The sequence below is a fragment of the Gigantopelta aegis genome, chromosome 6 (assembly GCF_016097555.1).
Source record: "Gigantopelta aegis isolate Gae_Host chromosome 6, Gae_host_genome, whole genome shotgun sequence".
NCBI lineage: Eukaryota > Metazoa > Mollusca > Gastropoda > Neomphalida > Peltospiridae > Gigantopelta > Gigantopelta aegis.
Window position 1 is genome coordinate 5873591 of NC_054704.1, and position 14610 is coordinate 5888200.

Below are 14610 nucleotides of genomic sequence, written 5' to 3' on the forward strand. Positions count from 1 at the left end.
CGCTGACAAAGGTATTCCGAGTCTTCGAGCGTTACACACAAAAATATACACCAGTCATCAAGCTGGAGGGTGCGTTTCCTTAGTCTTCACTTTTCTCTTTCTCTGTTTTTTTTTTCTTTAAACAAATATGGCCTATCTTTGTTAATGTTTTCCTTATTTGACGCAGCAAAGAAATACCTCTCATAGCTTTTGCCAGTTTTCTCTGCCAATCTCTTTTTTAATGTTTCGGGAGGGTTTTAATTATTTTAATTTTTAGTATGATATTTATTACGGTATGTCACTTTGGATTAAAATAGGGGATTTATCTTGAGAAGCGAAAATTACCGGCTACCGGATTGATATATAAAGGCAGTGGTATGTGCTGACTGTCCTGTAACCCACAGTACGCCACCCCCATCCCCACCCCCTTTCGTCCTGATTCATACAACCGATATATGTCAGAGATGATTATTGGGATGGACGTGTTTTTACCTTCGATAGTATGTAAGCAGAATTGTGGTTTGTTGGCTGCCCGGTCTGTGGCGAAGTTGATATGTGTAAGTGTTTTTGATGTTGTTTGGTGTGTGGGGTTTTTCAGGGGTGTGTCTCATATTGAAGATTATGTTAGACAATCAGCATGCGTCTGACATTTTAATAGCCACTGACTAAATGTGCTGGGGTATCGATAAACAGACACTCTCTTTCATTGTCGTCAATCTGCGAGTCAGATAAGAAGGTGCTCTGTAATTGTGCACTCAGACAAGATTAATATGATCCCCAAATGCAGGTGTAATAGCAGTCCCTGGTGTTATTAATACTGAGTTTATCGTCTTCCGTTTTGTAATCACTGATTGTCGGAACGAGGGTAAAAAAAGCCACGTGAATCTTACAAGACGAAGATATCGGCTGAACACCGCCCCAATAGGTTTATACACGACTACACCGCCCCAATAGGTTTATACACGACTACTTTGGTTATATTCGGTAATTCTGTTATCTTTTCTGGCGTTCACGGTCGTCACTATGTCTTATTCAAGAACTGTGTATATCGCATGCTACAAAGCAGTCAGGCATTTTATACTCTGTTTCCAAACATGTGGAGAATAAAGCGCGAAACGTAGCTTAGGGGTAGAGCGTTTGCCTGATGCACGGTTGGTTTAGGATCGATCCCTGTCGGTGGCACATTGGGCTATTTCTCGTTACAGCCAGTGCACCACGACTGACATATCAAAGGTCGTGGCATGTACCATCCTGTCTGTGGGAAGGTGCATTTAAAAGATCCTAAGCTACTATTAAACAAAATATAGCGGGTTTCCTCTAGGACTATATGTCTTGACAGAATTATCAACTTTATGACATCCAGTAGCCGATGACTAATATATCAATGTGCTCTAATAGTGTCGTTAAACTAAACGAGAAATAGCTCAATGGGCCCATCGACGGGGATCGATCCCAAACCGACTGCGGAGCAAGCGAACACTTTACAACTAGGCTACGTCCACCCCCAACCCCCCCCCCCCCCCCCCCCCCGATACAGAAGGAGACAGAAACAGATGGACAAAGAGAATCCATATTAATATATTAAACTTGTACCAACTTTTAAATCTAATACATTTTTCTGTTGGTGTCCGTATGTTCACCTAGTGTAGGCCAGGTTTGTGTTTCCATACGAGCGCTCCTCAAGGTAGGCAGCACACCGCACACTGTGTGAGGCCACGCGCCCGCTGTGAGGCGAATCTCAGCCGTGTTGTATTAAGGGGTGTGGGACAACTGTTAGTTAACTCACTACATTCCCTACAGTCCAAGCGACATTTGAACAAACAACGATAGCTGAAAACGTAACTATTCAACTGCGAAACGCACAACGAAACATTCAAACTTCTGTCTCTCTCTCTCTCTCTCTCTCTCTCTCTCTCTCTCTCTCTCTCTCTCTCTCTCTCTCGAACACACGCACACGCACACGCACACGCACACACACAAACACACATACTCATATACACATACATAAAAATTGCAGCGAGTTTCCTTTGAAGAGTACGAGTCAAATTTACCATATATCTGACAATAAATCAATGTGCTGTAGTAATGTTAAACAAAACAAACTTTAATTTATTTTAACTTTAACTTAAACGTCTATGTAATGTGAATAGCTGCTTAATATAATCATTATAACATTATATTAAATTGCTATTCTTAAGTGAAGATGGACATTTCATAGGAAAATTATGTTTCCTGACAAAGGCTGCTGGTTGCTGTAAAAACGTTGGGTAGAAATTATAACAAAAATAATAAAATGTTTAATTGTTTGGAATATTCGTATAGTATATTGTAAATTTAGTTTCAAACTACAGGTATCTACAACGGGTCCTTATTGCGACTCGTCTCCGGTAACTACGACCCTTAAAACAGTGTGGATGCAATTGGATAGGCGTGTCCACACTGTTCCCTGGGGTATTTCTGTATTGTATCACTTAACAGCAAACCTCTCACATGCTGGGTCCACGGGGAAAGTTACCTTTTGTAGATGCAAGTTTATATCTGTGAACCCAAGACATCGGTCGATACATTTCGATATACAAAAACCTGCGCGTGTCTGGACGTCATTTCCTGTTATTCGCCTGTGTGACCTTTCCGTCGTCATAAGAAATAGGTTTCGCCCGTCGTCTACCCCCCGAAACATGCAGTGCACGTTTATAACATGTGCATATCAATTTGATTATCTTCTTTATCGTCAGGAAAATTTCACTCGCCTGGTTAGATGTGCTTGACGTTAAATAAGTACCCTGTACTAGAGTAGTAACCAATCGAATTGTTAAAGAAACACCAGTCGAGTTGTTAGCGAGAAACCAGTCGAGTTTAGGGGTGACTGTTGCGTTCAGTTTTACTATTGCAATAGTATTGCGATAGTTAAAATACTACTGTGATAGTATTGTAATAGCGATAGTACTATTGCAATAGTATTGCGATAGTTAAAATACTACTATGATAGTACTGTAATAGCGATAGTACTATTGCAATAGTATTGTGAATTCTTAAGTCGCTTGATAACAGTAATATGAATTGTATTTCTCAAAACTATTTATCATGGGTGGACCAGTTTCGGTGAGCATAAACATTCGGTTCTAAAGCATATCAATACTTATAAACAGACAGTTGTTTTCAAATACATGTACCTACCTTTTTATTAGTATTTCTACGCTTCACATGAGCACTAAACTGGCCTCTAAGTAGCTCAGTTTACTGCACGTGCGTCAAAAACTAGCATGCATCAGCAGTAAATATTGCTTACTACGTAACCTTTTTCAGTGGGTGATACGTTTAATGGTATAGCTTACAGCAAACATTTTCCAACACAAATTTTTTCAGTCTTTTATCAAAACCTGTATGTTGTTCAACAAAACATGCACTTATAATAATTTATAAAACAATATTTTAAGGCAAATTAGCAAATTAAAAAATGGAGCCCTCGAGAACCAATGTTAACAGACAACATTTTAGGAAAACGAATATAACCATTATGATGTCTTGCAATCGTGTTATATGTTGAGGAAATGAATGGTTATAATGGTAAAAATGTTTGGTTAAAAAATATAAGGTGCATTCTGAGTTTTAATAAATATATAAACAGATATCAAAAAAGATATTTATGTTAAAACATATAAGGACCACATATTTTTCGCAAGTATCTGTAAAGATATTTTTACCAGCAGACGCCGTGATAATGGTGCGACAATTGTGCGACTTCAATAACCAGTACAGCTGAGAACAGACAGAAATAGCTTTTAAAATTATTTGTTACAAATTACAGTATTTGAAAATCATAAAAAAGGTACTAAGAAATGTGCCGTATTTCTGAGTAGGTAAAGTTCAATCTTGCTTTCTTTGTTCGTTTTAACTTTATTTTTACTAAAATTTCTGTGAATATGACAGACATTTGTTTACTTTCCCCATACAAAAGTCAAACCATCGTAAAAAATATTCAAATGTGCGTACTGTTGCGCACAAACGACACAACCACCGAAACAGAGCAACGAACGATACCTGTCTTCAAATATGTATGTATGTATTGTATTGTATTGTATTGTATTGTATTGTATGTATGCATGTATGCATGTATGTATGTATAATGTATGTATTAATGTATGAATATCTATATATTGTGTGTGTGTGTGTGTGTGTGTGTGTGTGTGTGTGCGTGTGCGTGCGTATGTACGTATGTTCGTGTTTGTACTTGGATATTTGTAATAATGTCACTAGGAAAGAAATCGTGCGTTGGTCGTAGACCATATTTCACTATGCATACTGTCGAAACTATCGATAGTTGAGCAAACAATTGCGATAGTTATCGATAGTTGAATTAACCAATTAAATCAATGTGCTCTAGTGGTGTCGTTAAACAAAATAACCTTTAGCGTTCGTACGTTTCAGATGTCATTATTGTCATGAAATTGTCGGAAACTGATCATTCTTGTATAATTAGTTATTTATAATTATAATTATTTTTACAACATTAATGTTCAAATTGTGAATTATAAATATAGTTGTTAAATTATAGGGAGGGGAAAGTTGAGGTGGGGAGGGGGGGGGGGATTTTCAACTGGAATTTCACTTTGATTAACAAATGTTGTATAGTGGTAGTGTGTGTACTGTTAAAGGTGATGGGTCATATAGTGTGATGCTGTACTCAGCCTACACTTCAACACTAGAGTGGAAGCCAGCATCACATCTGTCCTAACACTGACAGTTGTATGAGACACGAGCTGTTAGCGCAAATTGCATGATAGTCAGGGCTCCTGCAGTCTCTGACAAAATACATTTAATGGCACTTAACTTGACATCCTGACGGTAGGGAGTTAGCTCAGTTGGTAGAACACACATTCTCTGATTGGTTTTTCTGTCCTAAACAGTGCTTTACGACTAGTATATCAAAGGCTGTGGTATGTGTTGTTCTGTCTGAAGGAAAGTGCACATAAAAGATCCCTTGTAGCTAATGAGAAAATGTAGCGGGTATTCGAATTACCAATTCTTTGATATCCAATAGCGGATGACTGATTAACCAATGTGTTCTAGTGATATCGTTAAACAAAAGTGATATCTTAACAGTATTAAATACCACGAGGTACGTTAGTTTAATAATTCAGTGCGACAGGATTTTGACAGCTCTAAAATATATACTAACATGCAATATCTTAATAAACCTGTACAAAAATAAACTGATTAGTTTTGGTGCATTGTCAGTGCCGTACCTAGGCAAACAGAGCTAGATGGTCGTAGTAAAACAAGAACCAGAATACATTAATATAAGGTCTTACAGCCTAACAAAAAAGTCCATGTTTGTCTCGCCTTTACCAGACATAGGATTACTTTTCCGGCGGCGGCGGCGGCGTTAAATATTTCTTTCAGCTCCATCAATGGAATTTGGTTTATAGTTAAATCTACGAATGTTCATCTCAATACACGTTGTTGTTTTGGGGTGGGGGGTTTTAAATCAAATATATTAAATTAAAATTTTGATTTAATTTGTTTTTTAATTTAAAGGTTATTGTTTGTTGTTTTTGTTGCTTGTTTGTTTTTTGGTTTTTGGTTTTGTTTTGTTGTTGTTGTTGTTGTTGTTTTTTGTTTGTTTGGGATGGGGTTTTGAGGGGAAATTCGGAGGTGTTTTTGTTTGGGTTTTTTTTTGGGGGGGGGATTGGTTGTTTTTTAGGGTTTTTTTGTTTGTTTTTGTTTTTGTTTTTGTTTGGGGTTTGTTTTTGTTTTGTTTTTGTTATGGGGTTGTTGTTTTTGTTGTTGTTGTTGTTGTTGTTTTGTTGTTGTTTTTTTTGTTTTGTTTTTGGGGGGGTGTCGTTATTGTGTTGTTGTTTTTATATTATATGCACGGAGATGAACATCTATGGATGCAGCTATCCAGACAAAGACATTTAATTCTGTGCAATTCGATCCTGTTAAGACTAAACAGGCACTCTTCTGTAATACTGACCCCCGTTGGTCCCACTAGATATCGTACAGCTCTGTTTGTTATTAATCCACCCTAAACTGCGGTTTTCTGCTTCTTAGTATATCATTGATTTAACATTTCTTTCATAAATCAACCATGTTGAGATCAACACGTTTGAAATATTTCATTCTAAAACTGTCTACGACTAACATATGCAAATGAAGCTTTACGCCCAGCTGTATTGTAAGAATAATATTATATATCTCAAGATGATACGAATATAACCCACCTCAAGAGCTGTGTGATTTACACAGCGGCAGTACAAAGGGAAAGTAAATAGAACAATTCCTGTCCATGAGGTATTGATAAATTCTCCACATATACGTCACGTGTTTGTCGTTTACAATGCTCCATTGTGCCCTGCGCTGATCCCGCCACCTGGCGGCAAGGAAAGATGATAACAATAATGATAATGTATTTCCGGTTGGTTAGCTGGGCTCAGTTAGGAAGTTTTCTTGCACGGGTTATGTCTGGTTATACGTCTCCGCGGCAAACATTGATCGGTACAGTTCACAAACATACAGTTGTTACAGTTAGAAAGTTATCTTGCACGGGTTATGTCTGGTTATACGTCTCCGCGGCAAAACATTGATCGGTACAGTTCACAAACATACAGTTGTTACAGTTAGAAAGAGAAACGGGCGAATTTAAATTGTGTAATATACTCCATTACGAATTTGTCGTTGTCTCATCACAAAAAGATATATATATATATATAATATAATAAAATAACACGATTTGTTTTAAAATTGTAACCCAATAACTGCTGTAAGAATAACAAACAAACAAAAAAGAAAGAAGTGTTTTATTTAACGACGCACTCAACACATTTTATTTACGGTTATATGGGTCAGACATATGGTTAAGGACCACACAGATTTTGAGAGGAAACCCGCTGTCGCCACTACATGGGCTACTCTTCCGATTAGCAGCAAGGGATCTTTTATTTGCGCTTCCCACAGGCAGGATAGCACAAACCATGGCCTTTGTTGAATCAGTTATGGATCACTGGTCGGTGCAAGTGGTTTACACCTACCCATTGAGCCTTGCGGAACACTCACTCGGGGTTTGGAGTCAGTATCTGGATTAAAAATCCCATGCCTCGACTGGGATCCGAACCCAGTACCTACCAGCCTGTAGACCGATGGCCTGTCACGACGCCACCGAGGCCGGTAAACAAACAAAAACCAACAAGAAAGAAACAAAAAGGGTCAACCATACAGGTTAAAAGATTTATGTATCAATTAGAGGAACAAAATAGTGTTTTAGTTAACGACGCACTCAACACATTTTAAATACGGTGATATGGGGTCCGACAAATGATTAAGGACCAAACAGATAATTATTATCAATTAGAGATAACTGCCATTAAAAATATAATATGTGGAATTGCATTTTGCCCCAAACTATACATTTGCTACAACGAATGTTGACTAAATAATATTGTCACAGCACTTTGAAAAAAGTTGTTTATTTGAATTTTTTGAAAGATTTGTTTTTAATAAGGTATATTTTCTCAGACCATTCTGAAATACTGGTATAGCACATCATAAATGATAGAGTGTGTAACACCATGCACATAAGCAGGGCCGTAGCTGCGATGTTTTGTTGCGAGGGGGGCAACTGAGTAGTTAATAGTCTAAAACTCCTTAAACGGTTAAGAAGAGAATTTTCTTTAAGTTTCTATAATGCTTTCCGGTGGGGTTTTTGGGGGGCTGCCCCACCCCCCTTGCCCACCGACACCCCACCCCCACCCTCGCTAGCTACGGCCCTGATAAGGTAGTTCATATTGACTGTGAAGTGATTTATACCTCTCAAGACCAAGCTGTAGTAGTACAATACGTATTGCACTTGTGTATAGTTCTTAAAGACAAAAGATAATTCTGAAATAGGAAATAAAATAAATGTATTTCAGATCTAGTAAACAATAGATAATATTGCACTCATGTCCAGTCGACTGCCGAACACACACCGTGCTACATATTGCGTACAAAGATGAATTCTATAAATACAACGGCAAATGAGGCCGCCATCTTTGTCACTTAACATAGAAGGGACTGTGAGCTGGCTATCTACACGGCGGTTATGTTTTTCGGGAAGGCCAGTGTAAGGCCACTGAGCCCTACCTAGTATAATAATATTACAGCTTTGTCAAACTTTATTTTTGACTCCTGACTTGTACATAGAAGCAGATAAAGAAAACTTGTGGGTATATATTTTAAAGATGTTTTTTATTGCTTCTTTCAGATGACTGCGTGAAGGATGGGATAACATTCAACCCGGGTGAAAAGTTACAAGACAACTGCAATGAATGGTAAATATGAGCCCAGGGGAGATAAGTGAATTAAAAAGGTGATATTGTAGTGTTGTATTATATGCGAAATATCACCATGGCCTACACTATACAGCTGCGGTACATCTGTGTCGACGTAGACACAACTACATAGCATATTGGTGAGAAAGCGTTCAGTGGTATGCGGCTTTCTGAAAGTCGGGGGTGTATTCGATTTAAGATTCGTTTTGTATTGCTGTGTCTCGTGCTAAGTCCAATGAAGTGCAGACGCGGATCAAAGGGGGTACACATCCCTCCCCCCGAACTCTGAACTTCCCTGAAAATGCAGTATTTAACTAATATAATTATACGATATATATATATATATGTTATTTAAGCGTAAAATGGGCAATTAATATGTTTTAAAAAATTCATTAAGTAAATGAATCTGAATTTTAAATATCGTCAGCGTCTTGGCATAATTGACGAACTGATTGTTTGTATACAAACCGAAATGATAAGGTAATCGGTTCCCGTGGACCTACTGTGTATAGTACGATAAGCTTATGAAACAAAACGGTTCATTTCATTAGTTTTAGTATTACGTAAGATTGTAGGGCAAATAAAATAACCAGTTGTATCTTACTTAGGGCGAATGCAGGATAAAGCCGATATATATAGGTTGTTAGCTGGTTATTATTATTATATTATTATTATATATATATATAATATATATATATATAAATATATATATAATATACATATATATATATATATATATACATATATATATCTTATATATATACATATATATATATATATATATATATATATATATATATATATATATATATATATATATATATATATATATATATATATATAATATATATATATTATATATATACATATATATATATATATATTCAGTACATATATCTATATATATATATATATATATATATATATATATATATATATTATATATATATATATATATGTCAAAGGGGTGTATAATTATTTCGTGTATGTCAAAATGAATGTTATTTTTTCGGTACAGGTGTATGTCAAAATATGTTATTCCAGTATGTGCCAAAGGTGAGTGTACGATTAATTCAGTTCATGTCTAATGGACTGTATTTTTAGTATTTGTCAAATGCGGTGTTCTGTTATTTCAGTGTATGTCAATCAGAGTGTACGGTTATTTCAGTATATGTCAAACGGAGTGTACTATTATTTCAGTATATTTCAAATAGAATATACGATTATTTTAATATACGTCAAATAGGGTGTAGTATTATTTCAGTATATGACAAATTGCGTGTATAATTATTTCAGTATATATCAAATGTAGTGTACGATTATTTCAGTATGTGTCAAATGTAGTGTACGATTATTTCAGTATATATCAAATGGAGTGTACGATTGGTTCAGTATATATCAAATATATATATCAAACGGAGTATACAATTTTGTTCAGTATTTGTCAAATGGAGTGTACGGTTATTTCAGTACATATTAAATGAAGTACGATTCTTTCAGTATATGTTAAATATAGTGTACGATTCTTTCAGTATATGTCAAATTGAGTGTACGATTATTTCAGTATATGTCAAATGGAGTGAACGGTTATTCCAGTACATGTTCAATGGAATACGATAATTTCAGTATATGTCAAATGGGGTGTACGATTCTTTCAGTATATGTCAAATTGAGTGTACGGTTATTTCAGTACATATTGAATGGAGTGTACGGTTATTTCAGTATATGTGAGGTGTACGCCGGTCCCCCTAGACGTTACGAGTGGCGCTGTGCTGATGACGTCTGTCTGATAAGACCGTCCAAGATCGACGCCGTAAACCACGGGGGGCACAGGTCAGTGAGTTCGCGTCACTTGGTAGTACATCAGTTAAATGATGTGCTAAGTGACAAAAGTTGTGCTTTCTTTTACTTTTGTTATAACAAAAATATATTTTACTTTATATATTTTTCCTTTGTTTATATATGTATTTATTTGTTATTTTCTTTCTTTCGTTATTATTACTTTTAATGTATTTATTTATTTATTTATTTATACATTATAACAATATGTAAATAAATGAACATTTTATAATTATATAACCTTACTAACCATTAACAAACACACCACTAGCCTCACTGTCCTGGACAGACAGCCCAACTAGCCGAGGCGTGTGCCCAGGACAGCGTGTTTGAATCTTAATTAGATATACGCACGAAGATAGTATAAACAAACAACAAACATATATATCCTCACTTTCCAACCGACATACTGCGTGCACAATGGTCATATCATTAACATTGGATAATACAGTAAGCAGGGCCGTACCCTGATCAAAATCCTAAGAGGAGGTTCTCGGGGGGGGGGGGGGGGGGGCAAAAGTATTATTAGATGTATTTTGTTGTAGCTTTGGTGTGACCTAGTTACTGTCGCTGACAAAGTTGTTTCTGCACTGACTATTTATGTCGTCAGACGCATATCGCTTAAAAGAGTCAGAAATGTTAATTTTTAGTGAATAATAATTATATTTCAGTTGGAAAGCCGCAAACTATTCCAGCCTATGGGGGCTTTCGTTACAAGATGGTGTCAAATATCGTCTTGGTACGTTTCCGCTAGAAGTGAACGTTGTGCGCATGACTCCCATCCGGGTCAAACTAGATGAAGTGATTCCGGAGTCATTTGACGCACGTGTTAAGTGGAAGGACCTTATTCATCCAGTCATGGATCAAGGAAACTGCGGTGCATCATGGGCCTTTTCTTCTACAGGTAAACGAACGAATTGCAAAAGTCGTTGACGTAAAGATCGCTTCCAAACACGCAGCTTTTATAGATTTTATAGAAATGACGCAAAACCAAAATATACTTACTTTAATGACTATTTCTTGTTTCATGCATATATTACATTTTAATATATATATTCTAAAAACTATCTTGTCAAATATTTATTTATATTATTCATCGATGGTTTTTTTGTTGTTGTTGTTGTTGTTGTTTTTAATTTCTAAATAGCTGTTATTTTGCTGTACCCAAGAGGATAAATTATTTAATTCAAATTAACGTCAAACTGATTAAAGGCTTATATTTTCCATTTCAATTCTTTATTTGCCTTACATTTGTTTCAACGAGAGCGTCTAGACTGGATGTGTGCGATGTGTGCGTCTGAGTGGGACCGCACGCACGCGCCGCATCCAGTCTATAGGAGCCGTAATTCTATGTTGATTCTCAGCATCAGCGTGGATATAAATAATGATTAAGTTTTTAACTGTTCTCCACAGCCGTCGCTTCAGATCGTCTCTCCATCGAGTCAGAGGGCGCTATCAAGGACGAGTTGTCTCCCCAACACATGCTCTCGTGTGATGTCGACAAGCAGTTGGGCTGTGAAGGAGGTTATCTCGACAGGGCGTGGTGGTATCTTAGGAAACGAGGGTAAAAACAAAAACAACAATGGCTGTTTTGTATCCATGACATCAGTCTCTAAATTCCGTTTGCATAATTGACATAAGATTTATTAATGGAGTAAGAGAGGTGTTGGTTAGATCCGTAATGCTGATCTTAACACGTCTCTTGTTTTAATTGATTGTAGCACTGTTGGCCAGTAGAACATATGTTTTATTTGATTGCGGTACTGTCAGCTGGTAAAACGTGTTTTATTTCATTGCGATACTGTCGGCTAGTAAAACGTGTTTTATTTGATTGCGGTACTGTCAGCTAGTAGAAAATGTATTTTATTTGATTGCGGTACTGTCAGCTAGTAGAACATGTGTTTTGTTTTAATGTGGCACTGTCAGCTAGTAGAATTTGTTTTTAATTTGGTTGTGGTACTGTAAGCTAGTAGATCATGTTTAATTTGATTGTGGTACTGTCAGCTATTAGAACATGTTTTATTTGATTGCAGTACTGTCAGCTAGTAGAACATGTGTTTTATTTGACTACAGTACTGTACTGTCAGCTAGTAGAACATGTGTTTTATTTGACTACAGTACTGTACTGTCAGCTAGTAGAACATGTGTTTTATTTTATTACGGTACTCTCAGCTAGTAGAACATGTGTTTCATTTTATTGCGGTACTGTCAGCTAGTAGAACATGTGTTTTATTTTATTACGGTACTGTCAGCTATTATAACATATGTTTTATTTGATTGTGGTACTGTCAGCTAGTAGAACGTGTTTTATTTTATTACGGTACTCTCAGCTAGTAGAACATGTGTTTTATTTGATTGCGGTACTGTCAGCTAGTAGAACATGTGTTTCATTTTATTACGGTACTCTCAGCTAGTAGAACATGTTTTATTTGATTGCGGTACTGTCAGCTAGTAGAACATGTGTTTATTTTATTACGGTACTCTCAGCTAGTAGAGCATGTGTTTCATTTTATTGCGGTACTGTCAGCTAGTAGAACATGTTTTTTTATTTTATTACGGTACTGTCAGCTATTAGAACATGTGTTTCATTTTATTATGGTACTGTCAGCTAGTAGAACATGTGTTTCATTTTATTAAGGTACTGTCAGCTAGTAGAACGTGTTTTATTTGATTGCGGTACTGTCAGCTAGTATAACATATGTTTTATTTGATTGCGGTACTGTCAGCTAGTATAACATATGTTTTATTTGATTGCGGTACTGTCAGCTAGTATAACATATGTTTTATTTGATTGCAGTACTGTCAGCTAGTAGAACATGTGTTTTATTTGACTACAGTACTGTACTGTCAGCTAGTAGAACATGTGTTTTATTTTATTACCGTACTCTCAGCTAGTAGAACATGTGTTTCATTTTATTGCGGTACTGTCAGCTAGTAGAACATGTGTTTTATTTTATTACGGTACTGTCAGCTATTATAACATATGTTTTATTTCATTGTGGTACTGTCAGCTAGTAGAACGTGTTTTATTTTATTACGGTACTCTCAGCTAGTAGAACATGTGTTTTATTTGATTGCGGTACTGTCAGCTAGTAGAACATGTGTTTCATTTTATTACGGTACTCTCAGCTAGTAGAACATGTTTTATTTGATTGCGGTACTGTCAGCTAGTAGAACATGTGTTTATTTTATTACGGTACTCTCAGCTAGTAGAACATGTGTTTCATTTTATTATGGTACTGTCAGCTAGTAGAACATGTGTTTCATTTTATTAAGGTACTGTCAGCTAGTAGAACGTGTTTTATTTGATTGCGGTACTGTCAGCTAGTATAACATATGTTTTATTTGATTGCGGTACTGTCAGCTAGTATAACATATGTTTTATTTGATTGCGGTACTGTCAGCTAGTATAACATATGTTTTATTTGATTGCAGTACTGTCAGCTAGTAGAACATGTGTTTTATTTGACTACAGTACTGTACTGTCAGCTAGTAGAACTTGTGTTTTATTTTATTACGGTACTCTCAGCTAGTAGAACATGTGTTTCATTTTATTGCGGTACTGTCAGCTAGTAGAACATGTGTTTTATTGTATTACGGTACTGTCAGCTATTATAACATATGTTTTATTTGATTGTGGTACTGTCAGCTAGTAGAACGTGTTTTATTTTATTACGGTACTCTCAGCTAGTAGAACATGTGTTTTATTTGATTGCGGTACTGTCAGCTAGTAGAACATGTGTTTCATTTTATTACGGTACTCTCAGCTAGTAGAACATGTTTTATTTGATTGCGGTACTGTCAGCTAGTAGAACATGTGTTTTATTTTATTACGGTACTCTCAGCTAGTAGAACATGTGTTTCATTTTATTGCGGTACTGTCAGCTAGTAGAACATGTGTTTCATTTTATTAAGGTACTGTCAGCTAGTAGAACGTGTTTTATTTGATTGTGGTACTGTCAGCTAGTATAACATATGTTTTATTTGATTACGGTACTGTCAGCTAGTAGAACATGTGTTTCATTTTATTGCGGTACTGTCAGCTAGTAGAACATGTGTTTTATTTTATTACGGTACTGTCAGCTATTAGAACATGTGTTTCATTTTATTATGGTACTGTCAGCTAGTAGAACATGTGTTTCATTTTATTAAGGTACTGTCAGCTAGTAGAACGTGTTTTATTTGATTGCGGTACTGTCAGCTAGTATAACATATGTTTTATTTGATTGCGGTACTGTCAGCTAGTATAACATATGTTTTATTTGATTACGGTACTGTCAGCTAGTAGAACATGTGTTTCATTTTATTGCGGTACTGTCAGCTAGTAGAACATGTGTTTTATTTTATTACGGTACTGTCAGCTATTAGAACATGTGTTTCATTTTATTATGGTACTGTCAGCTAGTAGAACATGTGTTTCATTTTATTAAGGTACTGTCAGCTAGTAGAACGTGTTTTATTTGATTGCGGTACTGTCAGCTAG

At 36.0% G+C, this 14610-nt stretch overlaps 1 protein-coding gene across 1 annotated transcript in view; it reads left to right on the plus strand.

Annotated features, from left to right (window-relative positions):
• Window positions 1-14610, plus strand: part of LOC121376459 (uncharacterized peptidase C1-like protein F26E4.3) — a 38897-nt gene that overhangs the window by 20491 nt on the left and 3796 nt on the right. The window contains exons 2-5 of the mRNA XM_041504333.1: window positions 8222-8288; window positions 10011-10121; window positions 10799-11031; window positions 11541-11691. Of these exons, the coding sequence (XP_041360267.1) occupies window positions 8222-8288; window positions 10011-10121; window positions 10799-11031; window positions 11541-11691 (562 nt within the window). The remainder of the gene's footprint in view (window positions 1-8221; window positions 8289-10010; window positions 10122-10798; window positions 11032-11540; window positions 11692-14610) is intronic.